Consider the following 25,661-nt stretch of genomic DNA (forward strand, 5'->3'; position numbering starts at 1 on the left):
AACACCCGAAAAGATTAGTGCACAGCGCTTAGGAGATCACCCAGCGAGGAGGTACCTCGCTTCAACTTCCAGCTGCTCTTCTTCTTGTCTCGTTTCTTCATCATATCAGCCCAGCCCTCGTCGTCATTATCTTCGTCGGACGCATGGACGGGCTTGCGTCCAGCTGGGGACTGGCTGGCTCGCGAGACCGGTCGTACAGTCACGGTTGCGAGCGAGGAGGACTTGGGCAGGCCCATGTGGGACTGGGAGACGGATAGGGACGAATGGTGGTTCTCGTCGTTCCAGCCCTTGTTCAAGGCTGAGACGCCGGGGCCGGGTTCACCTCCCATCACTGACACGGGTCGATACCGGGATGCAAGTCCGGCATTGCTGCGTTCCGAGGGTGCGATGGAAGGAGCGTATCCTCCCGTGTTAGGTCGGAAGGGTGGGCCACCGGGCAAATTTGGCATCGGCGAGCCTCGTCGTGCAGCAATGTTGGGATCGAGCATGCTGAGAGTACGCTGTTGTTCAAAGTTCGGTGCCATAGCTCCAGGAGGGCCCTGCATAGACATCGGCCTGAAGTTGGGATTGAGACCCATGACTGAGGGCGAACCCGCCATGGAGGGAGGACCCATGGGACCGCCCTGCATGGGCATTCCCATCATTTGAGGTGGCATCGCACCGGCCATCATTGGAGGAGTACCCGGCGGCATACCCTGCATACCCGGCGGCATACCCTGCATTTGCATCATCTGCCCCATCCACTGCATCTGCATTTGCATCATATTCTGCATCTGGTTGGAAAGGTTCACCTGAGCCAGCTCACTGGGGGTCATTGGTTGCGGCCCCATCATCGAGAAAGGTCGAGGGACACCACCCGGATTGCCCATTCCCATCGCCATCTGCCGCTGATCGTACATTGCCATGTGGTTGGGACTGCCACCTCCGGCACGCCGAGCTGCCCTATTACGCTCTTCAGTGGCAATCACACCGACGAGACCACCCGGGGGAGGGCCGGGGGAAGATGCACCACCGTACACCGAGCCAGAGCCACCGCCAAAGGCCAGAGATTCCCGATTGGTTGGGTTGACTATGCGAGCACCGAAGTAGGGATCCTGAGGCAGATTCCTGGCAAAGACCGGGAGACTGCCCCTGTTGCCAGCCTCGGCACCGGCGAGGGAGGTAGATGAAGTAGAATACGGGTGCATTGACGCACGAAGGTTCGGATGAGAGCTGACATTGGCCAAGCGAGTCGGAGGACGGTTGCGGTTGGGGAAGCCATGGGCTGCTAGAATACCCAGCGGGATCTCCTCATCATCCTCCTCGTTGCTGCTCTTTCCGCTGGAAGACTTGTCAATGGGGTTGGATAGGCGGTTGGGAAGGTTGGGAGTGCTGTTGCTGGCTCCTGCCATTTCCGGACGGAGCAACGGAGACGGAGCTTGCTGGCCCGTCACCTTCTGCATCTGCTGTCGATAAAGGGAGAGGTGAGCCTCTTGCTTCCGCCGTTGCTTCTCTGCCTCCCGCTGCTTCTCAACCTCGTCTTCCTCGTCATCAAACTCTTCGTGCTCGGATTCCTCATCGCTCTTCGTAGCATCACTCTTGGATCGTCGAAGTTCTTGCTGCTGGCGGTAGTGTTCGAACTGGGACGGTGTCATGACCTTGTTGCCAGCGGGGAGGCGGTTTTCGGGAGGCTTTCGGCGAATTGAACAGCCAGTCGGGCATCGTCCAGATCGTGATCACTCGGGGCAGGTGAACGGCGTGGCGCAAACAAGCCCTCGTCCGCGGTGGGGCTCAAAAGTGAAGGACTAGTGGCCTTGCCCTTATCGAGGAGAGGTGTCTCACCAGACGGAGAAGTGGCCTCCTCCCACCGAGGCGAGGAACCCTTACTCCACAGAACAGATTGTCGGACCATCTTGGCATCTTCGTCGTCGACAGTGTTCGAGTCTCGGTCCCCCGGATAAATCCCACTCCTTCGCAAGCCATCCGACGGCCGCCGGCCGGGCTTCTCCAAAGCCCGGTGTGAAGTTGTCGCGCCGAGCATATGGGCAGGCGATGGTGACGGCTTGCGGAAACTGGTTACCGTTTCGGCAGTCGAACGAGCTGGTGAAGTAACGATTTCACCGCTGGGGCTATTCAGTAGATTGTCGCCAGAGTGACGGCTACCCCATGAGTAAGGGGAGGGTTCAACGGCCACCGATCGGTCTGTATTAATGGGAGTAGGTCGTCCGGCTCTATTGTCAGTTGCTTGGAACTCGGGCAGGGCTTGCGTCGGTGGAGAGGAAGAGTACTAAAACCACAACCGTTAGCCCGTGTGTCCTCATATCCCCCCTTGCATCTTGTCATGACTCAGTGGTTCGGCGTACCTGTTTAGCTCGCTGCGGAGAAGGGTCCCGCAACAGGGCACTCTCCCGTTTTCCCAAATGGTCGAACATCTTTCCGAAATCATCTCCCCCTGCTCCGAGATCGAAATTCAATTGCGAATCAGGTAGCCTGGGCGGGGTCGCCGTATCGTCGGTGCTACCGCTGTAGGCACGCTGCTTGGTTGCGTCCGGCGTGGCATTTCGAGGGGGAGCAGGGGGCGTCGAGTTCTTATTAAAGCGTCCACCGAATGAGAATGTCCTGCCAGCAGCGGCTCGTAGAGCACCCGCCAGGGGCGGCGGAGCGGGGATATCATGAATTCTCGAATGTGGGGATGAAGCCTCATCGGGCGGCGGGACTTCGGTCGATGATGGGAGGGTAGATGAGGAACTGAGCCGCGTCGAGGTCGAGCTTTCGTAGGTCGGACCACTGTGATGGCGACCGGTCAGTCCCTTCCTGAGGGATTCCATGGTCCGGGGGCGGCCATACCGAGTTTTGCCCAAGGGATGCTCTGACCCGGCAAAGATGTTATCATTGTCCTCGAGACTCGCATGGCCTTCACTCATGCGCTTGGTGAGTGGAGCGCCATCTGTCATTGATCGTTGTTGGGCTCCCGGTCGCTCAAAGACCCGGAAGGAGGATTGGGGTTGGCCATCCACATCGTCTAGAACATTGCCCGACGACTTCCTCCGGGCGAAGCCTTTAGGCAACTTGATGGGCATTGGTGCGGTGTTGCGGTATTTAACCACGCAACAGGGAGCAGCTGAATGGACGAGATAGGATTATCGTTGTAGACCTGCCTCCCTTCAATCGCGAGTCACTCCCATTAAGGTTTTCCCGGTCACTCTGATGGAAGAAGGAGGAGGGAAAAAACTGTGAATAGTCTCGTAGAGCTCTCTTTTTGGTGACTTTGACGTGTCCAATGCAGATGAACGGGGGCGAGAAAAGTGGGTAAAAAAAGCGATCAGTCCAGGAGGAGGGGGTCTGGAGAAAAAGGATATGGGCCGATGGGCCGGCCGAGCGGTCGCAAGGGGAAACCAGATAACTCCGATTGATTTGTACAGCGGGAAAACAATGAGAAAAACGAATGACCGATGATGCTGATCAGGGGATGAGACTGGAAAGAATTGAAGGGAAGCGAGGGTCAGTTCAGGACAAAGAAGAAGAAGAAGAAGAAGAAGCTTCCAGACGGAGACAACAAGCGAAGACCGAGCATTTGAGCAGTGAGCAAGCGGTACTGCTCGCAGCAATCACACTTCTCTAGCGGCTGATCAAGACCCCCGGAAGGAATCCACCCGGTGGGCACTGGCTCCCTGGTTGTATCGGATGCTGCGATCTGATTGCCAACTCACAACAAACTCCCCGGGAAGGTTTGGTTGGGTTTGTGTTTTCCCCTGAACCGAGAACTCACCTGAGGATAGTATTCAGATAGATCAATATGTGTGTGTGTGTTGTTCTTAAAGAAGAGAGGCTGAAGAAGCGAAAGAAAAGAATTCACCAGGTGAGACCCGGGCTGGACACTTGTACTGTGCCGTTTCAGTTTGGGCTCCGCAGCGATTGAGTCCGTCGAACAAGCTGGAGCGAGTCAGATCGGGGGATGTGGAGCTTTGGGAGAGCAAAGAAAAAAGCCGCCCGGGTCGGGTAGGACCCTGTTGGGAACTTGAAAGTCAAGATTTCAGTCCTCAATACTCACGTTTTGGGAAGCAATTCAAGAGTCCACAGCGACCGAAGCCAGGGGAATATTAGGATAATACAGCCCAAGAATGGAACGAATAAAGCCTCAATAAGCCCAGTGATTGGAAAAGGATACCGGGAATGGAGAAAGTACAGTACGGAATGTCCGCAAACTTCGAGGCAAAGAATGAAAGGGACAGGAAACAAAGGCCGGGGAAAAAATGTAAAAAAGAAGAGAAAACACAATCGCAAGAACCTATTAAGCCACAGAGGCAAGTAGCAACTAGGAAGCGATTAAAAAAGCACACTAAGTATAACTATTAACTGAATGCCCTACACTAATTGCACTAACAACCCCTCTGAACCAGAAAAAACAATCGAGCCAGGCCACTCATTAGTGCACGCCTGGCGTCTAGTTTCCGCCGTGACCCTGCAGTATTTTTGCCTTTTGGCTGCACCGGATGGGGAGGGCAGGGCAGGGATCAGGGCTGGACTTGGACTGTATGATGATGTCGATGCTCAGTCGCCCATCTAGACTTTTGATCGGATATTATTATGCCCGGATTGGCAATTGGATCGAGTGAGTTCACTATGGAGTCAAGTAGGGCCATGGCGACTATCGACTGGCTCATGTGCAGAGCTGGGTGAAACCTCTTTACTAACTTTAGTACAGTACTGTATGCGATGTGTATGGGCTGTAACCCTTTTAGGACTGACTATAAATAAATAGCCTGACTGGCCGCTTATGTCACGATCGGACCCGCCGATGATATCCAGTCAACCGAGTATTTAAATAGTACGGAGTACAGACGGAGTACAATAGCTATTTATTCAAGGAAAGATCCTGCATCTTGAAGTCTTCTTGATCATTTATACGGAGTATATTCTATACAAATATTATATGCACTAGACTACAATACCTAATTTGCCGCTTTCAGTATCCTGCAGGCAAGAATGCCAGCACAGACAACCTGGAATGTATTCGTCAGAAGGCAGAGCAAGCTTCTCTTGGCCTAACTAGGGGCGCCCATCCAACTACAGCAGTACAGTAGTACATCCAGTACGGACTACTGTAAGTCCACGCATTGAAACTAAAACTCGTCTTGGATCTCATACCGCGTACGCACCACCCAAGATGAAATCGAACTCAAAATGGAAATAAATACGAGTACACACAAATCAAAGACATTACATATTACATTTTGGAGGCCCATTCGCTCTGGCCCCGACTGACCCCGCCTGCCAATCAAATTAATTGGATCTCCTGCTACAATAGGATCTGTCTGGTCCAATGAGCTTGCTGCATAGGTCACGGTTAAACAGATTAATCTATATCATTCATGATTTTCCATCTTTTTGTCTTCTTCTTTCTCGCTCCTCTCTTAGTGAGTTATGATTCTTTCTATCGTGCTACATCCCACTACATATACATGCCGATCATGTGGATACAGTTGTTGTCTCGGTCGGCTGATGATCGTGCTCATCTTTGTACAACTCGAGGCTATGGATGACTCGGGGAATCTACAGTCACACAAGGACTCGACAAGTCCATGGGACTGGACATGGAACGCAGCGGAACTCATGAGGTAGTCATGGAGTCGAAAAAAAGAAGAGATTGGAAATAGTAAATAGCAGAGATGGGCCGGTAGATACAACACAGCAGACAACAGGCCAACCCACGCACCCGCAGGCCAGTCCTATCAAATTTCAAACACCGTCCATGGCCCCTCTAACGCAAAAGTCGCCAGCAAAACATTGATACACATACTCCTACAAATAACGGTGTCAATATCAGAGATGGGAAATAATGATCTTTTCCTCCCAGAGCTCGGCCAAATCATGTTCACATCCAACTAGTGTGGCAAGTGTAATCAAAGATCAAAAACAGGAATCAGAGATCATCGAAGGAGAGGAGTGGGAAAATCCATGAAGTTCCCTTATTTGGCAAAGTGGAGATCATAGTTCAACCACTTGCGTGCATTGACGCCATCCACATCCAACCCAGGCAAACCGTAGGTCAATGGAGCGAAGAAGACAAATCCATAGATGGTAAACGCCAGAATGACCAGGGTCGCGATCCATCCCGCAATGACGGACCTGCGGCCCATGCGCTCCTTGGCAGTGACAAAGCGACCCAGGCTGCGGTTCGCCTTGGCCTTGCCAGAGGGGTCATCCTCGGGTGGCGCCGCGGTGGCAGGGTCCAGAGGCTGCAGGTTGAAGATGAATTCGATCAATGCGCCAGTCACCATGGTCGATGCCAAGTGAGATGGCAAGTAGTGGTGCAGGAAGCGCTGACGACCCATCAGCCAGAAGGGGAAGTAGTGGGCAGCCCAGCACAGGAACAGGAATCCGGTGCTGTTGTACAGGCGAGAGCGGGCTCCAGGACCCCAGACTAGAAGAGATGAAGGTTAGTCGCAGACTCAAAGAAGGACGGGGAGATTAACAGGTTTGGGGAACTCACTCTCTTCCAATGCATCAACTCCGCGGCGAAGAGACAGCTGGTCGGCACCAACAATACCCGCAAATACGGCCAGCAGACTGCTGGCAATCCACCATCCGATAGGGTTACCCAGGAAGTAGATCTGGCCGCGAGTCTCATTCTTGGTCCAGAAGCTGACACCACGGAGCAAGAACGGCCACTGGAAGGGCTCGGTAGCGTAAGGGTGGCTGCTAGTCAGCGCATTGTTGTGGTGGAACATGGCACCCTGCAACTCAAAGTACTTCCGGAGGAAGGACAGAGACTTGGGCTCGCGCTCCTCCCGCACCAGGCGGGGGCTATCAGGCGCGAGGCCATCAATAGTCTCGGCGAACCACAAGTTGCTGGACTGAAGGATGTTCTTGTTACCGTTGATCTCGGCCTGCTTGAAGCCCCACTCGGGGAGAGGAGTAGTGTGTGTCCACATGGCGACGCGGGTAGGCACGTGAACGAGCTTGATCAAGCTGGCAAAGGTGCGGAACTCTTGTGCTGGCTTGCCATTCTCGATCTTGAGCTCGAACAGGGTATCATTGTGGCGCTCGCCCTCGGCCAGATCGGGGGTCACAGTGGTGAACTCTTGGTTGGTTGGGTAATATGGGGAAGCCACATCGTGGGTGAGAAGGTAGCTGTTGGTGCCGACGTGAAGGAGCTGAATGACATCTCCGTTGCGGACGCTCTTGGACTGAGCATCTTCACCCAAAGGCTTGGTGGGGATAATCTGCCACAAGTTGTTGGTATCATTGTGAGGATAGCCGGTCACCTGCTGGCCTTGGCTGGAAATACGGCCATCATCGTAGCGCAGAGGGTACTTCTCCCAGTGGCTGTGGAGAAGGGTCTTGGTGTCCTTGTGGCGGAAAGTGATGCTATCATAGTACTGAACTCCAACAGACTGGGCGGTCATGGCATTGTCACTCAGAGTCTCCTGGAACTCGGGGGACATGAACTCATCACCAGGCCCGGAGCGGGTGAGAACCGCAAAGTGAACCTGGAACCAGAAGAGGTAGAAGAAGAAGGGGATGATGATCAGCGCGACCAGACGAGCGGCAAAGTGCTTCACCCAGGTGTACATATCAAGAGCACCCTGGCGACGGTTGATATCCAGCAAGTTCCACAGGTCGATCAAAACGGCAGCACCGACGGTCACGAAGGTGAAGAAACCGACGTACTTGGTCGAGATGACGCAGCTCATGCAGAAACCAGTCAGAAGCAGCCACTTCCACCACTTACGGCCAAATGGCTGGTGGCGCAACTTATAGAAACGAACATAGCAGAGAACGCTGAGAGCCATGGACAAAACCAGGGTGGAGTCCAGGAGGATCAGGCGGTCCTCGCCAATGTGCGCGTTGTCAAACACCATCAGGCCAGCTGCCAGCACACAGGCCGGGAGTGAGTATCCAGACTCCCACATGGTCAGGAATACGACGGGAATAGTCAGGGCACCGAGGGTAGCTGGCATTGCGCGGAGAGCAAGGTAAGGCACATTGTTGTCGATGTACGAGTCACCAATGTTTTCGAACAGGAAGTGGCCATCGTATCCGATCAGCCAGCCCATAAAGGCAAATAGAAGCTTCCCAAAGGGAGGGTGCACATCGAAGAAGTACGTGCGCTGGAGATAATAGGAGGCAAACTAGTTATGGAACAAGCACATGTCAGCTTAATTCAGCCCAGGGAGGGCCCCTTTTGCCATTGCGTCTTGACGCGGCTCTCCAAAGACGAAGCATACCTTGCCGAAATGAACTTCATCAAAGACAACCTCGTTGGGGTAGTCAATGCGGTAGAAACGAGTCGCAAACGCCAACACAGTGAGCACGATCATGGCCAGCCAATAATCCCACTCCGACTGCTTGCGCGCAGCCGCGACGGCAGGAAGCAGCGAGGCATCATCCGAGGGCACCGCCGTATAAGTCTCCTTCTTGCCGCCTCTCTTACGGAGAGAGGAAGAAGGGGACGACATGCTGAAGAAAAGAGGAAGAAAAAAATAGGAAAACCGATAGAGAATGACCGCGAAACCACCTAAAGTAAATAGACTTCCGAAACGGCGTAGCTGTCAGCAGGGTTCCATCAAAGCAACTTGAGAAAAGAGAAAGAATGGCAAAGATAAAGCCAGGATCAATGGTCAAGACTTACCAGAATCACCAAAGGGCATGGCACTCCGAAATTGAGGCCAGGAAAGCTGGTTGCAGAGAAAGGAGTTGTCCGAGGGGGCGGTTTGGACTGGTTGCGTGTCTTCTTGTTTCTGGCAAGGCGGTGGCCCGAGCGGGCGCGCATCTACACTCGAGTTTCCCCAGCCCTACCAATCAGAGCATCAATACTCTATTATTTAGAAACGAACATGCGACAGTGGAAAAGGCCGATGACGTGGAAATTCTTCTGCAATATACAATGGTTCTAGATAACTGGATATTGATGCCTAGTCTGTCAGGCAGAATATAAATAATACTCAATTTTATACATCTCTTCCTCCCCACTTCTCTCTTGTACTTGATACCTTCATTGAGTACTACAAAATCGTCCACCTTCATGGCTATGGAGTGAAACACTCTGAGGGTAAGCATCCACTGATATTGTAGTGGAGTTTATTTAAGAGAAAATCCCTTCCCCGCAACTGTCTGAGTTTTTTTCCCCCTCAGTACATGAGCGAGGCATTCTCGGGGCTCATTCTCCAGTTTCAAAATCCTCGAACCAGGTATGAGGGGAAGATGAGGTAGTCCTAAGCCCTTGAATGATCAGATACTATGTTGAACTATTTTGAAGAAAGATTCCTAAATTGGCTTTCCCTACCTACCATACGTAGAACGAAGGCTTATGATAGCCACCAGGGTTTCTTAAATCACGACAGATTTTATCTAACTAATGAGCCAAAGGCCGTTGTTCCAGATAATATCTCTACTCGTATGGCAGTATTTGGGTCACAGTTGTAAGGTGTAACGTGAATACGATGGCATCGTCAGCGATAATCGCCCACATAAGGGTCTAGTTAAGGACACAGTAACCGTGTCAGTAATTTGGAAAACCATTGGTAAAAATTAGAGCAACATTCATGAATAGGAGAATGGTTTGTATAGTTTCGGGCAAAAACCTGGAGAATCTCTGCGTAGTTAAGCGCCGTCTGTAGAATGACGCAGAATGTCTTTCTACAGTTTTTGAATGTACCGTGTCTCCCCTGATTATGTTTCTGAAGCTGGTTGTTTCTAGTCATTAAATCATTTCCGAATCATAAAATTAGCCAAGTGATCAATCAACCTTCGCTATCTATGTAATCGCGCAACCCATGTTTCAAGCCCGATGAGGCGAATTCTCAACCCTCCTGCACTTTGATATGATGATCGACCAATCAAACAGCTTTTTCGGACTTGAGCTCTTCAATGAGACCCTCGATACGTTGACGAATTTCATCACGGATGGGTCGGATCGCATCTATGCCTTGACCAGCGGGGTCGTTCAGCTGCCAGTCCAGGTATCGCTTGCCCGGGAAGAAAGGGCAGACGTCGCCACAACCCATCGTGATGACAACATCGCTGAGTTGAACTGCCTCGGTTGTCAAAACCTTGGGCTTTTGGCTGCGCAGGTCGATGCCTTCTTCAAGCATGGCTTCAATAACATTAGGGTTGACGGAGTCGACGGGGGCGGACCCCGCAGAGCGGACTTCAACATTGTCTCCGGCAAGGTGATTGAGATACCCCGCAGCCATTTGGGACCGACCAGCATTATGAATGCAGACAAATAAGACGCTAGGTTTGGAAGCCATGGTGTGCTTATCGAGTGTTTGTTTAGGGAAAGGTAGTTCCTTGGTTGGGTGCGACAAGAAGAGCTGAGTGAAGAGTGGTAGAGGAAAAGATCGATCTGGTACTATCCACACGAGGGACAAAGCTACGATTCTTAAACTCTAGATACCACGTTTGAGCTACCAAATCAGGCGGATAACCTGTCGGTCTCGAACTTTCTTTTCGAGGTGGATATGTCCCGCAATTTACAAAAAAATGTCAGACAAGACTGTTCCTGAATCGGTGAAAGCTCTTACACATGGCATACCCGGCCAGAGCTGATGCTTCCAGACATAAAATGCTTTAGAGTCATTCAAGTAATTTATCTGATTAGATCTGTGGCAAGAGCTTCAAGGTTGGCATGGGCCAGCTTCAGATACGTTCGCTGATGGATCCTGTCGTGAGGATATTCTGATACGACACGTCCGAAGTAAGCTTTGCATGAAAACATGTCACTTCGAGATCATGACTGGTTAAGATTTGGAAAAGGAGACACTGCCTTTCTACCGCTGAAAAACACGAACTGTGAGCATTGACAGTTGGTCACTACTTGGCTGTGATTGGTTAGAATGAACAGAGTGTCATTCGCCAAATTTTATTGGCTGTGGCTGCCCCACATCTAATACACCAGGAATAATGTATAATTTCTACCTTTGAATACTCCAGTTTCTACATATTTTATAGACGGTTCTTTTTTGTCTGTGAAGATTTTGATATACTCTTTGTTTTTGGTTCTCCCTCAACCCAATACATTTGCCCTTTAAAAGCTCTTGAAGCGCGATCGATCGGCTAGTTCCTGAGATGGCCGTCTCAACTTCTCAGGCAGATTTGCCCCCAAAGGCAACTGCAGATTCGCAATCTGTCGATCCAACACCGATGGATCAGCCGCCGACTCCTTCTATAAAGGATATTGAGAAGCAAATGGGTCATGAACATGAAGAGTCTCCGTCCCAGCAATCGGCTTTCAAGGGTCTCGGATGGCTAGACCGGTTCCTAGCTGTCTGGATCTTCCTTGCCATGGCCATCGGCATCATTTTGGGCAACTTTGTGGAAAACACAGGGCCAGCTCTTCAAAAAGGAAAGTTCGTGGGGGTTTCTATCCCAATCGGTATGTGCTATTCATATTTCCGGAGATACAGACATGAACTGACCTTTCCAAGCCATCGGTCTCCTCGTCATGATGTACCCTATCCTTTGCAAAGTGCGATACGAATCTTTACACCACATCTTCAAGCAGCGGGCAATTTGGGTTCAGATTGCATTCAGTATCTTTGTGAACTGGATCATTGCTCCTTTCTTGATGGTATGACATAGAGCCTCTTCACTGGTCTTAACGATCCTTGCTAACATTACGTTTCTAGCTGGGACTGGCATGGGCTTTCCTACCCGATCAACCAGAACTTCGGGAAGGCTTGATTCTCGTTGGACTGGCCAGATGTATTGCTATGGTAAGAGACAAAAATTCATTTCATCCTTGAATACAACTGACATCACATTACGATTAGGTTCTCATTTGGACTGGCCTCGCCGGCGGTGACAACGAGTACTGCGCTATTCTCGTCGCCATCAACTCGATCCTACAAATGGTCCTCTTTGCTCCGTTGGCTGTGTTCTTCATCAATGTCATCAGTGACTCGGACGACACGGTCACATTATCCTACTCCACCGCCGCCAAAAGCGTGGCAGTGTTCCTGGGCATCCCCCTGGGTGCGGCAATTCTCACACGAATGACTCTTCGGAAGATTGCTAGCCCCCGGTGGTACGACCATGTTTTCGTTAGGTATATTAGTCCGCTATCACTTCTCGGGCTGCTCTTCACTATTCTCGTGCTGTTCGCATCTCAGGGTCGCCAAGTGGTGCATCAGATTGTATCCGTGATCCGAGTGGCGGCTCCACTGATTGTTTATTTCATCATCGTCTTCTTCGTCACTCTCCTGGTGGCTTACAAGCTCGGCTTTGGGTACAAGTTGGCTGCAACGCAGAGTTTCACCGCTGCCAGCAACAACTTCGAGCTGGCAATTGCTGTCGCTGTCGCAACATTTGGTGCTGACAGCAATCAAGCTCTTGCTTCTACTGTGGGCCCGTTGATCGAGGTTCCGGTACTACTTGGCCTTGTTTATGTTGCCAGATTTATAGGCAAGAGGCTCGGTTGGAAGGATTGAGATCATATTGAAGACGAGGACTTTTGGCTTGTGAATTTCCTGCATACTTTTTTAAATAACGGCCTATCGATACTTATCTTGCATGTGATGAGACAAGCGTTTATTGCGATCAAGCCTTGTAGTTAGCGACAAATTGCATTGAAAATCTCATCTTACATGGGCGTTCTAGACTATTCGTCCCTTATCAAGCCATTTTCTGTTAGGGTGTTAGGGTTATGAAACTCTGTCTCCTATCTAGTCTGAACTAACATTCCCTCGCCTACGGTATACCATATGTTGCCCGCCAAGTTAATACTACAGCCTTTGATCTAGAATGAACTCTATGACTGTCATATCACTGTCAGGATAGGTCGGTCACTTGCCAAGATTCCGTGGTGTATAATCGGCGGGTCACAGCCCCTACCCCGCAGATGCGGACTCGCCAAGTTATTGATCCGAAGAGTACATAACATAAACTTGGACCTCTCAAACCATCTCGAACGACCTCTCTTTCCCTCATTCAGCGAAATCATCCATTTCCATCCTTGCTTTGTACACCAAATTTACCCGATCCAGTGCTACAGAACACATTTCCGCGCGATGAACTCTGAAGATACATATCGATCTGTGCAGCAACGATATGCAAGTGTTGCAAATCAGACGGAGTTGAATGAACAGAGGGATTATGAAAGAAAAGTGGCAACGGCATTTGGATATGACCCGGACGATTTACGCTCTCTACCCGAAAATGCGAACCTAGGTGTTAGTTGTGGGAATCCATTAGCGACGGCTAATATCAGTCTGGTAAGTTACAGAAAATCCCGAGTCCTGAGTAGTGGCATCGTCTTACCATTACCAAATAGGGTGAGACAGTCGTTGATCTGGGTAGTGGTGGAGGTATCGATATTTTACTCGCCGCGAAGAAAGTTGGGCCCGAAGGGAGGGCTATTGGTATCGACATGACGAAGGTAAGTCCAATTCAGTCTGCGGATCTGGGTGTACCTTCGTCCTAAAACAGCAGCAGGACATGCTGGAATTGGCCCGTCGGAATGCGAAAAATGCTGGAGCCTCAAATGCATCGTTTATCGAAGCATTCATCACATCTATCCCGCTACCATCATCTACGGTTGACTGCATCATCAGCAACTGTGTGATAAACCTAGTGCCAGAACCTGAGAAACATCTTGTATTTCAAGAGATATTTCGTCTACTGAAGCCGGGAGGTAGAGCTGCAATCAGTGATATCTTAGCAAAGCAAGAGCTTCCGCTCGAAATAAGACAAGACCTCTCCCTATATGTTGGCTGTATCGCGGGGGCTAGCCAGGTTGGGGATTATGAACGATATCTCAAGGAAGCAGGATTTCAAGGTAACAGTACTGTATCTTTTACGTTGCCCACCTGCTAATTTCTCGGATAAAGACGTCTTGATTGTCAATACCAACAGTGACCTCAACATGTACAAGGAGATGTGGCAGAAAGAAGATAGTAACGAGGCGCCGGCAAAAAGGTCATGTTGTGCTACTACAACCGTTACTGAATCGAGAGAGGTCAAGGGATTGCCAAACGTCGATTTCAATGTTTGGACTGGTAAGCTACAACGTAACAAATTTGAACATAAGCTACGATACTAATCAGACCCAAGGCTCATTTAAGATCTTTGCTGTGAAGCCCGTCTGATATCGCTTGAGAACAATACTTGAAGTCAATTAAACACTCAGATTGGAGTCGACTTTTGAAAGCGAAAATTAAGGAAAAAGAAATACAACACAACCACCTCGATTCCCATCTGATCATCGAGCACAATGACCAATACATGCCGGATAACTTTTTCAGCCAACAATCGGGATGGCGGGGGCAATATTTGCTAGGCCGTGAGATAGTCTCCAGCTGGCTATACGTAAAATTTCCCAAAGATCAGACTGAATAAATTCTCCACCGCCATGAATCGAACCGATGACCCTCTCCTCCCCTATATACTTCGCCCTGTTACTGAATCGTGACCCCAGGACACCGAAGAACATCGCCAGTCCACACCCCCTTTACACGCCTAACACCGTTAAAGAGGCTATGAAAGAAATAGCATTAATACTTACTAGGTATTAGCCTAGGATATATTTCTATTTTACAAACAATATTGCTAAAAATCTCCAAAAAAATGAACTCCCCCCTGCCTAGGGGTGTACCCGGCCGTCCGTGGAGCTCAAAGCGTTAACACTGGCCCAGTATTCTTTTCTTCTCTGTTTGTTTGCCCACTCCTCCAGGGCACAACTATGGTTCCCCAATTTGTGGTGGATACCAACTAGGCCATCGGAGGGGGGAAGTTGATTGTTTGACCTTAATCATGGTCATAACCTCTGTTTGCCATAATTGACTTGCCTCTTCTGTGGGAGATTTCTTGGACGGGCTTCATGGATTTGAGCCCTGTAATAATATGCGGCTCGATTGCCCGGTGGTGCCCAGTAATGCCTTCGATCTTGAACACCAAAGAGGAGTCGTTCTAAGCCCTTATTACTCTGTCATTCGACATTGACCAATTTATGCTTAGTTACAGTAATAAGGAGTCTATGACCATGGATAATTCAAAATGGTATATAAGTGGGTAAAGTAGCCTTGGCAAGGCCATATATTCTTGAATGGCCTATGGAATATGCAAGGAGATGAAAATTTTCCGGGCCTGTCAAAGGTTTCAAGCGTCACGTCCTTTCCTTGTACTCTCCACCACACTCTGTGCATCCAGATGTTTAAGACGGGGAAGCCGATCCTTGAGTTTCTGAAGCTCGCCAGGCCAAACCTTGGCTGAATCCTCGAACTTAATACTCTCAAGATCGGGAAAGCGATCCTGCAATATTCTGTTATTTAGTAGCGAGACTTGACAATATGAAGAACAAGTATCCACAACGCACCGTGATAAGGTCAAAAATCACCTTCCATTCATCCTGTTGTACAGAGTAGCTAACTGGAAGCCAGTCATACTGTGGATCAAAGGAAAGCTTCGTTAATTGTGGAGCGTGGAAGATAGGAATCTCTGCCCTGTCACTACCATCTCCAGGTACATAAAGATAGAGGCTCTTGAGGTTTGAAAATGTTATGTCCGTGAAGGTAGTTTGGACAGTGTAAAATAGCTCAGGATTTTCAACAACGGCTAGTTCAGCATGATGAATCATATCTGCATAAAGCTGTGGGCGCGTCGGCTCCATCTTCGTAAAGGTTTCTACGAACTTAGGACGCAAAAAGATTTTGTCTTCCCAGTCCCGCCATAGGATTCGGGTGGCTTCGTAGAACCACTGTTTGCTGACCAAAGCGCAGCGAGCCAGGACCCCACCTCTTTCGATGTAGTCGCTAGAATTGTATTCTTCGTCCTCATCTCGGGGCTTTTGAGGCCGTTCGGGAACTGGCCAGGAGCCATAAACATCCTCATAGATCCATGTAAAGATCCGTTCTAGGAGTAGTGGAGTAGAGAGGACTTTGTGCGCAGCCGAAAATCCCTCATTTGCTGCGTTGTCGGTCATGCTGTAAGCAAAGGCCAGATTCAGGATGACTGGAAGGAAAATTTCGATGTTTTGCGAAGAGAGATACTGTAATTTGTACAACGCGTGTTGGGAATTGGTCCCTTTTCAATTGAGAATGCGGAAAACCAACGATGCGTGTTGTTGCTACGTATTGACTCACAAATTCGCTAGGTGTGGTCGGCAAAATTAGTGCCGATTTTCTGACTACGCTCAGTTTCGAGCCCGAGAAAGCTTAATTAGGTCATCAAATCCTATTTTGGCAGGATAATGGGCTTATTCAGCCTGCACGTATGAGTCTTAGCAGTTTTGAAAGATTTTTGTTTATAGTTGACATGTAAGTAGAGCTTATTCCTGTTTTCTACACCTGATTTCCTACCATAGTGTGGTATGTACTGCAGGCATTTTTCGTAGTTACCCTCGCTGTCGCTCTCGATTACACCCTATCTGATTAAAATAGTATCTTGTTATTTCTAAGTCGTCCAACATCCTCATTGGCAACATCTTGGGCCCTTCGTGAACTTCGGAAGGAATGAATGGGTGCACCATTGGGGGCAGAATCTGAATATGATTGCCGGGACTCAAAGGAGGTAATTTCTGACCAGCTTCAGCCCCAAAGGTCTCCCCGAGCTTGTGGTTTAGTCTTCTCGTCATCGACTCCGGAGACTCTCTGTGGAAGGCCTGCTTTTTAGCAATGAATCTGTCAGCTTTAGATTCACATTTCTCTGCAAAATCGAGGAAAGCATTTAGTCTCGCTTCGTCGGATACAGAGACAAGCTGAATACAGGCATCACCGAGAGGTCCATACAAGCCCGTTTTCGCCGCAGTCTCGAACGTGGTATGCACTGCGATAAGGTGCATCATGACGACTCCATTTTGCAATTTCTGGAGGGCCCCAATCCTCTCTTCTACATCGATATCTCCATCGAATGTATGATCAAGATATCAAACATAAAAGAGCCCCCGGAGGCCTGGACCGCTCTCCAAGCTAGAAAATCGAGGGCACTTCCGTCGCCAAAATATCCAGCCGTGTAGTACGAAGTCCAATTTAAGTGAATGATGTCTCGAGAGGGGTCGATCCATGATTTTTCAAGTTGGAGATCAGAGTTCCACTGCGCATCCGGAGGCGCCTCCAGAGAAGGCGAGCCCTTTTCACGATCATAGCTAGTATTAAACTTAGACGCGATATAGCGCGATTCACGGCATACACGGCTGATCACTGGCGGACGTCTGTTGATAATGGTCGTTTGCCGCAGCTTGCATAGCGAATAAGGACCCCAGACGACGCCCTCTTCCCATGGATAGTCTATTTCCACAACGCGGTTTAGGAGACATTCACGCCAGATGGCTTCCGCAGGTAGCTGAGACAAGAAATGGAACTTTTGGTTGCTGGTTTCCATTAAATCAAGATAGGCGTGTGAACGTCGGAAGGGAAGTTTAAGAAATCAGGTCCCAAGGGTGCAGCCCCCTTTATTTCGCACCAAATGCCGGGAAATTGTTAACGTAATCCGCTTGTGGGCGTCCTGTGTGCAAAGTAATAGAGTTGATTCTCTGAAAAACAAAGTCGCTCCTCTCCGTCTATGAGTTGTCTGTATTCCCGGTCCGAGACTTGGAGGCTGCTGGGTCTGGCGTCTCTTGAGTAATCCCTCGTTCAAGAATGGCGTTTCGAATCTCCTCACGAGAAGATTCAAGAGCACGCTTGAAGACAGATATATTCTTGCCGCGGAAATGTATATCTGCGCCATGCTCAACGAGCAGCCGAAACTCGGCTGACTTTTCGCGGTTGACTGCAATGAATAAAGCCCGACTGGCGGCTTCAGCACTCGCTCCGAACTCAAGCAGCAATCCACATCCGTGAAGTAGTAAATCAGACTAACATAACCAACCAAACGACCCACTCGCTAGTTCAGGGTAACGCTGCTGCCCCCTCGGAAATTTGCACTATGATTTGGTCTGTATCGCTGAACTCGTGATGGATTAGATACCTATTCTGAAAATTTGTCAGGGCTTGGTAAGTTATGGAACCCCACTATAGCATTGATGCAACCTTTACGCTAAAGCTAATGCCGAGCTGGATTCTCACCATAATAATACGCTGATTCGATTTACTAATCATGTTTCGAAGCCTGAATTCCCTTATATTGGAGCTATTCGAAAAGACTCGTCCGGTGATTGGACTGTCTCAAAGCGTCCTTTTACTTTCAATATAAACCGCTTGCTCAGTTCTCCAATATTCCACTCAATGGCTTTCGGGAACAGCACTTTACCACCTTGAGCTTCAGCGGAACGACGCAGTCACAGATGAAATCGACTGCCGGAAAAAAATACATTGCACGCTGTCTTTTTCGCAAACTCTCGAGGGAGATAGCTAAGGAGCACTACAATGGGCCTTTTAGACTCTATTGCGACGATCTTTTGCCCAGCAATGTCCTTATAGATCTATCAAGACTTGTTATCAACGGGGTAGTTGACTGGGAGTTTGCCTACGCCGCCCCGGTTGAGTTCACATACGCTGCTCCTTGGTGGCTCTTGTAGAGCATCCAGAGGACTGGAAGGTTGATCTTGATTAATTTATAGACCGTTTTATGCCAAGATTTCGCTTTTTCCAGGATGTCCTTCAGGATTGCGAGAACAGCAAAATCAAAGGCGGATCCTTGTCACAATCTCAGCGTCTTTCACTTAGTATAACGAACTCATTCGAGACTGGATTATTTTGGATTTGCCTTGCTTTACGGCATAGTTCTATGTTCGATGAGATTTACTGGAAATTTCTCAATCGAGGTTTTTTGGCCCTTTTACAACGATGGAGGATCGATTATGTCTGCTGAGTGCTGAAGAGTGTCTCAACAATGAACCCTTTGTTGAAAAGAAAATGCGCGAGGCAACTGAGGGCATATTAGAATCTCATTATAGCATTGATGAACTAGTTGATCTTTAAGTATCACGAGATCTATAGGTCGGAGAACTATAGCTTGAGCGCCATCCCTAGATGAGTGTGAGGAATTTGTGGGCGTCCTTCTTCGAAAATTGAAAACGAGTTGATGAGGTTTCAGCGATACAGATGACCAAAGGCGAGCATTGAACTGGAGAGTATGTACAGGCATTGATTGAGAGGAAACAGGTCTCATATGTGCTGGATGAGGAAGCATCGATCCTTGGGTGGGTGGGCCCAGCGCCTGGGTAAGTGCGGCCCCTGCGTTAGGTCCCTAACCTAATCGGGTCGGCGGCTTTCGGTGCTCGGAACAGGAGAGCCTGGAGAATTGCTAGCCGCCGACAAGGAATTCTACTGAATGAGGAGCAGAAACAGCATTATGAAAATATGTAATATACCTAAAATTCCACTATGCATGACATATCAACCAGCAAACCAGGTTAGCCAAAATGCCTCGAAACTAGAGACCAAGTAACAAAGAAAAGTGATCACAAGGGAAACAAAAAGAAAAGACAAGATAACAATGCACCCAACCCCCCAAATGCGTATGCAAGCATGCGTCAATCTATGGCTGATATCTGTTCCAAGTTCTCAGATCACTATACAATCATTCCATTCCCCATCTCATCCGATCTCATTTCATCTCATCCAAAGCTAAATCTCATGGGCTCATGGGTATCACCGCAAGAAGATGCAAGAAAAAAACAAATCACGTTCTCAATCATCCACGTCCGTCACATCCAAGAGCTCTAACTCTGTCCGCACCATGCTTTGGAACTCGACCCGCGACATTCCTGTCGCCTTGGCGAGGCGGAAGAGGCTTTTGATGCTTGTACCGATGTGCTGCTTCACGCCGACTTCGTATGTGCTTTGACTTTCGGCTTCCTGCTCCAGCTTGGCCACGGCGTCGGAGCTACCAGATGAGGCGGATGCTGGGCGTGGGTGGCTGAGGGAGCGGGCAGCTGAGTCACTGGGCATTTCGCCGGCTGCATACCCGTTTGTCCGCGGGATTGAGCCATCGTCCAAGCCATTGACCTGACGTCGCAGCAAGCTTGCCAGCATATCGCCGTTCAGCGAGGAAGGCCCAACCTCGGGTTGCTCTTCTTCCGGGTCATGGCTGTCCATGGCAGGTTGGACATTACCGTACTGTGAGAAGTACGATGCTTCGGACAGACCCGAAGGCTGTTGGTTTGAAGAGCCTGCTCGCGGCGCGGGGGTCTTGTTACCCGGCGTAGCATCATACTGCGCCCAGTAATCGTCGTCATCGTCATCGTCCTCGGCCGCAGCGTTGTCCGCAGGCTGAGCCTGGACTCGGTCGTCCAACGCATCCGCTAGAAGCTTCTCCTTGGCCTGGTCATTGGCCTCGCCGATCGAGGATGCCCACGAGCTCTCGTCCTCGGCGGGACCCTCGCGCGGAAGTAGTTCCGCCACACGCCATCCGCGGCCACCGCCCTGCTCGTCGTCCGGACACCAGAGATAAACGACGGTCAAGCTGTACTCGGGCAGGAGCACCTGAGCACGGAGAGTCTCATCATCGATACGCTTGTATGTAACGGGGATTTCGGTCGGAAGTTCGATCTCGCCAGAGACTGGGTGCGGCTCAAAGGTCGCATCGTCGACGATGCTCTGCAGCCGCTCGGCTTTGGTGGTGTCCCAGCAGAGAAGGCGGAGCCAGGAGTCTGAGGAAGAGGCAGATACTGAGGTGAGGATTTGGATACGCTGGCGGAGAATAGGGGAGAGGAGGGGGAGCAGAGCTGGCGGTGGGCGAGGGGAGACAAAAGCTGTGGGGAGGCAGGCAAGAAGTGGTGGGAGGAGAATCCGTGGTTCTGGAGGGTTGATGAGTTCGACCATGATCGGAGGAGGTGGTAGTGAGAGATAGAATAGAGAGTGTGAGAGTATGTCGAAGAGGGTATTAGTAGAAGGGGGAGAGAGGAGGTCACAGAGAGCAGGCCATTTTGATTTTCTCCCCAGACCCGTGGAAGCTCTGATCCCAAATGACCCAAAAGTGGATTGCAGTCTCCATTCGCCCGAAGACGTGGGGCAGTTCCGAGCGGGTGTGACTTACCTAAGCTCCCTACAAAAGGACAAAAGGGACAAAGCTTAGCCGGGAGGGGGGGGGGTCTGTACATGAAGAGCTCCTTGCACCAATCATAATGGTAGTTGATTCTTTTCCGATAAAGCTGATGAGTTTGAGTTGGTGGAGAGAGATCATGTTTGTATACTATATTGAAGGTGGAGTTGACATTTCTCCTTTTCGAGTATCCTGCTTTGTTCCTTAGGAGCGTTACATTCTACCAGGTTGGAATGTCACCCTAACCCATGTGGTCCCATGTGGCCCTGAAAAGCTTGTAACAATATATCCTGTTTGTGTGTTATGGTCTTTCTATAAACGGATTCGATGTATCAAATTTTGCTATCTGATCTAACATCACTCCCTCAACAATAGAAACCCAGCACAATCAGCTATACACATAAATTCTCTTCAATTCTAAGAAACCCCTATGAAATGAACACAAAATGAGAGAAAAGTGATGTTTTTTCAGGGAGATAGCAGATCAGTTGGCCTTCATTGGCCACAGAATCTGACCTGCAGGAGCCCACAGAGATAAAATCGGCAAGCTTTCGGCCCGGTTCGAATAGCTTCGCTTGGCTCACAGGCAGGTAAGAGCGAAAACAACAACAGAGGACCACAATAGCTAGCGTAGTCGCGTCGCTTCCTCAAATACGAGCCTCCAGAAAACTCACCGCATCTTCCTGTGAAACCTCCCAATACCAACACCTCCAACCCATCATTCTTCATCGTTTTCAACACCGTCCCATCAAGAACCTCACCATAAACTCAATCCCTCACACATCCTCACGATCACTCCGACCCGCTCATCAAATGGCGGACCTCCCTGTCGACCCTGTGATGCGGGGCACCAATCCCGTCACCAGGTCCCCATCCATGCGTCAAGAAGTGGACCGAGACTGGGCCGAGATCGAGCAACGCCTGCGTCGCAAAGTCGACTGGCGTCTCTGCACCATCGCCGGCCTGCTGTGTAGTCTCAACCTCCTGGACTCGGGCATCCTGTCTTCAGCTGCTGTCACCAGCATGCTGACCGATCTGGATCTGGACCAGGGCTCGCGGTTCTCAGTGGCCATTTTCATCTTCACCATTGCTGGTGTCATCTTCCAGTTGCCTTGCACCCTGGCTGTGCGTCTCTTCGGTCCTCGTGTGTGGTTCGCATCCATCACTTTCGTCTTCGGTCTGTTGACTCTCTGCACTGCTTTTATTCATACTGCGCGCCAGATGATTGCCCTTCGTGTGCTGCTGGGTATTGCCATGTCGGGCATTTACCCGGGTTTGACATACCTCATCAGCACGTGGTATCTGCGTAGTGAGCAGCAGCTCCGATTCGCGTTTCTGCAGGCGGGTGAAGTTACGGTCCTGGCCACAGGCACCTTGATCAATTTCGGTCTCAACCATCTGGATGGGAAGGCGGGGCTTGCTGGATGGCGCTGGATGTATCTGGTACAGGGCTTGATCACTTGTGTTCTGGGTATCGCCACCTATTGGTGGATGGTCGACTTTCCGGAGGATTCGGCGCACAGCTTCAAGTTTCTATCTCTGCGAGAGTCTCAGATTGCCGCGGCACGAATCCAGGATGATCGTGCGGATCTTCAGCCAGAGCCGTTCACCTGGGCTCGGATTTTCGACTGCCTCAAAGATGTGAAGATCTATGGCTTCGCGTGCATGTTCTTCCTGCTGAATCTGGTGTCGACGGGCCTGTCATATTTCCTGCCAATTATCCTCGAAGGGGGCATGGGGTTTACTGCGAATCAGGCGATCTTGTTGTCAGTTCCGGTGAGTGTCAAACGTTGGAAGTTGAATTAGAGTTCTGCCCCCGTCCTGAACATCATCCACGATGATGTCGTCCGCTTGCCTCGTCGATTGCCTGGATAACATGAAATCGAAGCCGCTAACATACTTTCCATTTCTATAGCCTTACTACTACGCCGCAATCCCGGTCATCGTGACCTCTTTGACTGCCGACAAATTGCGCCTACGAGGGCCCTTCATCACCTTCAACGCCCTTTGCATTATTGTCGGCTTCCTCATGTTCGGACTGCCCCAGTCCACCCAGGTGACCGCCCGATACATCGGCACGTTCATCGCAACCGGTGCCTACGTCTCCAATTGGGCGGCGTTGAACGCTTACCAAGCCAACAATATTGTTGGCCAGTGGAAGCGGGCCGTTACAGCCGCAACGGTCACCGCGTTCAATGGGCTGGGGGGTGTCGTGGGCAGCTACATTGTCCGGCAGGTAGAGGCCCCGCTGTACCAGACGGCGGTATGGGTGTCAGTCGGGTAAGTGCATTTTAAGTTGTCCTTGGGAATGTTGTGGAAGTTATATACTGACCAATTGGGAATACTAGATCTCAAGTCCTGCTGATTTTGATCGTCGGGGTATTCACCCTGTATTTCTACAGGGCAAACCAGCAGCAGAAACGCTGCGAAAGAGTCATCCAGCACGTGGTAAGTCTTGTCTTGGTTACTCGGTATAAGGTCCTGGAAGTCACCATACTAACTCCTTATTCCAGGCTGGCTTCCGATACACCTACTAGAGGTGGTCGATCCCTTCCTCCCAACGGTCCAGTCAATGATAAACTGGCCGTTGATGTATGAGTCACGAGAGAAGCATTTTGCATTTGCGTTTGCGTTTGCCCCGCGGGGCTTTGTTTCAGGGCTACATATCTTATCTCCAATATAGCAATCAATCAGATACCACTGCTGAACTAATCAAAAATCTATCATTAAACACTCTCAACTTTTGCTCTATGTGACTCAAGCGTAGTCCCGCACGGCCTAATCTCATCCCCCTCCTCATAACTCCACCACCGCTGATCTTCCAAATGCTCAAACGACGAGTGCGAGCTATACCAAGAGGCACTCCCCTGGTCTCGCGGTGTACTAATAGCTCTAGAATTTGTGAGGGCGGCTTCGCTTTTTGATGGACGGCGTGTGCGCATGTACCAGCACTGATGGTGTTCGTGGTCCCTGGGTGTGGTGGGGGAAGAACCGGATAGTGCGGATAGGAGGCGTTGCGGGGTGAGCCGGATTACTAGGGGCCAGATTGTTACGAGGCAGGAGGCGATTATTATGACTGCGCCTTCGACGACGGTGAGGATGCCTAGTTTGACGGAAAACCCTGTTTGAGACGTTAGCATTGGCCAACTTGTGGGATTTGGCGGGAGATGGGGATCGTACAGGTAACATCACTTAGTGTTGTGGAGTCATTCAGCATGTAAATCACCATGCGGAGGATGCTTGCCACTGTTCCACTATTCCATCAATCAGCATCCATACCATAAATCGTCTTGTTTGAAAGAAGGAATACTTACAGTCCACCCAACAGAAAAACCGCAGTCAGGGCAATCTTCTGCGCCTTGGGAGCCTGAAGCTTCCACACCAATGGCAGTGGCAGAGCGAGTATCAAAATGCCAGTCAAGACGTTGAACGAGGAGATGTACCGGTAGAAAATGGTCTGGTCAATGCAAGTGCCCGGCCCAACGCTCTGGTCCCAGCCATAAGAAATGGGTGAGCATTGGAAGATGGTTTGGAAGAAGACGGTGATGCCGATGGCTAGGACGAGAGATCCTACAATGTAGACGAGGATCTGGAATTTGCGGATGCAAAAGATTCGCACGTAGAAGAGGAGAAGGGAGATTTTGGCGGGGGTGATGCAGAGGGGGAAGTCGAGGAGTTCTAGGACGAAGAAGAACTGATTGAGTGTTAGGAATGCGATAGATAGATAGAGAGGGGGAGACGGTTTTTGGGAGAAGAGAGATGATGATACCTTTCGGACGAGGGCTACTTTCTCTTTTGGTTGGCTTAGTTGATTGAGATGATAGCCGAGTCCTGCTAGTTCGACCACTGTACTTGATCAGCCTCTCGTTTTCTGTGCCGAGACACAGGTTTACTTACAGACAATATAGAGGATTGCTTTTGCCAAGCTCCCACCCTGAATGGAAAAGTCATTAGCACCAAATCCAATATGCCTCAGAATCACATCACCAGAGGAACACCTTACCAAGGCAAATAGCATGACCCAGTCATCCAGTCCACATTTCATCCGCTGCATATACCGCGTATAAAACCGCGCCGCAACAAAGACGATCTGCACAAACGACAGCACCACGCTCACAATAATCAGCGCCGAACCTCCGTCCGACGGCGAACTATAGTTCGCGCGATGTTCCTCGCCCATGATGAATTAAGTGATCGAGTCACCATCGAAACACAAGCGGGCTTCCACATCGGAGTAAAACTGCAGATTGAACATTGACCAGAAGAATCCTCTTTTTCCCACAACGATGGGGGCCAGGGATGTGGTCTTCTATTTCACCCGGTGGTGGTGGCAGTCTAGTTCACACCTTCGGAAGATCTTCGCCGCCACAAAACAAGGGAAAGTCTATCATTCGAGGTGTAAGACCGTTGGGACCGGACACCCGAACATTCACCTGCGTATTCGTCCCGAATTCTGGAAGTGACAAACTCTCTGCCTTGACAAATGGGGAAACTTAAGTCCCCGCTATCTTCCCCGGCCCGGGACTCCCCATCCGGCTATTCAAGATGGCTCTCTTTTGGTGTAATATTTGAAACGTGGAATATCGGGTTCCGCACACTCTCTCTCGTACGTGTACGTGTATGGCTACACTCTGCCCGGTTTGAACAGAGTTCCATTCCCATGGATATCGACTCATGGCCGACCGTTCAAAGGTGGGGAGGACTAATTCTTCCGGTGGTCATGATTGGCGTGCCCACGATAAGGTTGACCCAGTTCCCGG

The 25,661-nt window shown here is 50.1% G+C and overlaps 11 protein-coding genes across 11 annotated transcripts; 5 read left to right on the forward strand and 6 right to left on the reverse strand.

Annotated features, from left to right (window-relative positions):
* Positions 1-14: 14 nt before the first annotated feature.
* Positions 15-3,285, reverse strand: N7473_010881 (uncharacterized protein; the record flags this gene model as incomplete). Its single annotated transcript, XM_057156820.1, is given in 3 exon segments — positions 15-1,670; positions 1,688-2,266; positions 2,343-3,285. The coding sequence occupies 3 exon segments, from the start codon at positions 3,057-3,059 to the stop codon at positions 15-17; spliced, it is 2,952 nt and encodes a 983-aa protein (XP_057005475.1). The 5' UTR covers positions 3,060-3,285.
* Positions 3,286-5,625: 2,340 nt separating this feature from the next.
* On the reverse strand, positions 5,626-8,686 carry pmt4 (dolichyl-phosphate-mannose-protein mannosyltransferase). The gene is made up of 4 exons (XM_057156821.1): positions 8,615-8,686; positions 8,211-8,514; positions 6,473-8,114; positions 5,626-6,403 (listed from the first exon to the last, which is right to left on the reverse strand). Exons 2-4 carry the CDS (start codon positions 8,439-8,441, stop codon positions 5,949-5,951), a joined length of 2,328 nt encoding a protein of 775 aa, XP_057005476.1. The 5' UTR covers positions 8,442-8,514; positions 8,615-8,686; the 3' UTR covers positions 5,626-5,948.
* Positions 8,687-9,821: 1,135 nt separating this feature from the next.
* Positions 9,822-10,235, reverse strand: N7473_010883 (arsenate reductase ArsC; the record flags this gene model as incomplete). Its single annotated transcript, XM_057156822.1, has 1 exon — positions 9,822-10,235. One exon carries the CDS (start codon positions 10,233-10,235, stop codon positions 9,822-9,824), a length of 414 nt encoding a protein of 137 aa, XP_057005477.1.
* Positions 10,236-11,127: 892 nt separating this feature from the next.
* N7473_010884 (arsenic resistance protein) lies at positions 11,128-12,413 on the forward strand (the record flags this gene model as incomplete). The annotated part of the gene is made up of 4 exons (XM_057156823.1): positions 11,128-11,359; positions 11,412-11,554; positions 11,613-11,699; positions 11,757-12,413. 4 exons carry the CDS (start codon positions 11,128-11,130, stop codon positions 12,411-12,413), a joined length of 1,119 nt encoding a protein of 372 aa, XP_057005478.1.
* Positions 12,414-12,992: 579 nt separating this feature from the next.
* N7473_010885 (uncharacterized protein) lies at positions 12,993-14,069 on the forward strand (the record flags this gene model as incomplete). The annotated part of the gene is made up of 5 exons (XM_057156824.1): positions 12,993-13,196; positions 13,256-13,360; positions 13,417-13,759; positions 13,812-13,979; positions 14,035-14,069. 5 exons carry the CDS (start codon positions 12,993-12,995, stop codon positions 14,067-14,069), a joined length of 855 nt encoding a protein of 284 aa, XP_057005479.1.
* A 1,009-nt stretch (positions 14,070-15,078) lies between these two features.
* Positions 15,079-15,901, reverse strand: N7473_010886 (uncharacterized protein; the record flags this gene model as incomplete). Its single annotated transcript, XM_057156825.1, has 2 exons — positions 15,079-15,231; positions 15,296-15,901. The coding sequence occupies 2 exons, from the start codon at positions 15,899-15,901 to the stop codon at positions 15,079-15,081; spliced, it is 759 nt and encodes a 252-aa protein (XP_057005480.1).
* Positions 15,902-18,012: 2,111 nt separating this feature from the next.
* Positions 18,013-18,433, forward strand: N7473_010887 (phosphotransferase enzyme family protein; the record flags this gene model as incomplete). Its single annotated transcript, XM_057156826.1, has 2 exons — positions 18,013-18,066; positions 18,122-18,433. 2 exons carry the CDS (start codon positions 18,013-18,015, stop codon positions 18,431-18,433), a joined length of 366 nt encoding a protein of 121 aa, XP_057005481.1.
* Positions 18,434-18,483: 50 nt separating this feature from the next.
* On the forward strand, positions 18,484-18,836 carry N7473_010888 (phosphotransferase enzyme family protein; the record flags this gene model as incomplete). The annotated part of the gene is made up of 2 exons (XM_057156827.1): positions 18,484-18,644; positions 18,680-18,836. The coding sequence occupies 2 exons, from the start codon at positions 18,484-18,486 to the stop codon at positions 18,834-18,836; spliced, it is 318 nt and encodes a 105-aa protein (XP_057005482.1).
* Positions 18,837-19,547: 711 nt separating this feature from the next.
* N7473_010889 (uncharacterized protein) lies at positions 19,548-20,681 on the reverse strand (the record flags this gene model as incomplete). Its single annotated transcript, XM_057156828.1, has 1 exon — positions 19,548-20,681. The coding sequence occupies one exon, from the start codon at positions 20,679-20,681 to the stop codon at positions 19,548-19,550; it is 1,134 nt and encodes a 377-aa protein (XP_057005483.1).
* A 1,033-nt stretch (positions 20,682-21,714) lies between these two features.
* On the forward strand, positions 21,715-23,585 carry N7473_010890 (putative MFS transporter; the record flags this gene model as incomplete). Its single annotated transcript, XM_057156829.1, has 4 exons — positions 21,715-22,677; positions 22,817-23,181; positions 23,250-23,349; positions 23,415-23,585. The coding sequence occupies 4 exons, from the start codon at positions 21,715-21,717 to the stop codon at positions 23,436-23,438; spliced, it is 1,452 nt and encodes a 483-aa protein (XP_057005484.1). The 3' UTR covers positions 23,439-23,585.
* A 42-nt stretch (positions 23,586-23,627) lies between these two features.
* N7473_010891 (uncharacterized protein) lies at positions 23,628-25,081 on the reverse strand (the record flags this gene model as incomplete). Its single annotated transcript, XM_057156830.1, has 5 exons — positions 23,628-24,022; positions 24,082-24,155; positions 24,216-24,747; positions 24,799-24,835; positions 24,905-25,081. 5 exons carry the CDS (start codon positions 25,079-25,081, stop codon positions 23,628-23,630), a joined length of 1,215 nt encoding a protein of 404 aa, XP_057005485.1.
* Positions 25,082-25,661: the final 580 nt, after the last annotated feature.

This window comes from Penicillium subrubescens, assembly GCF_028828155.1.
Source record: "Penicillium subrubescens strain IBT 31985 chromosome Unknown utg000007l_segment0_segment0, whole genome shotgun sequence".
Lineage (NCBI taxonomy): Eukaryota > Fungi > Ascomycota > Eurotiomycetes > Eurotiales > Aspergillaceae > Penicillium > Penicillium subrubescens.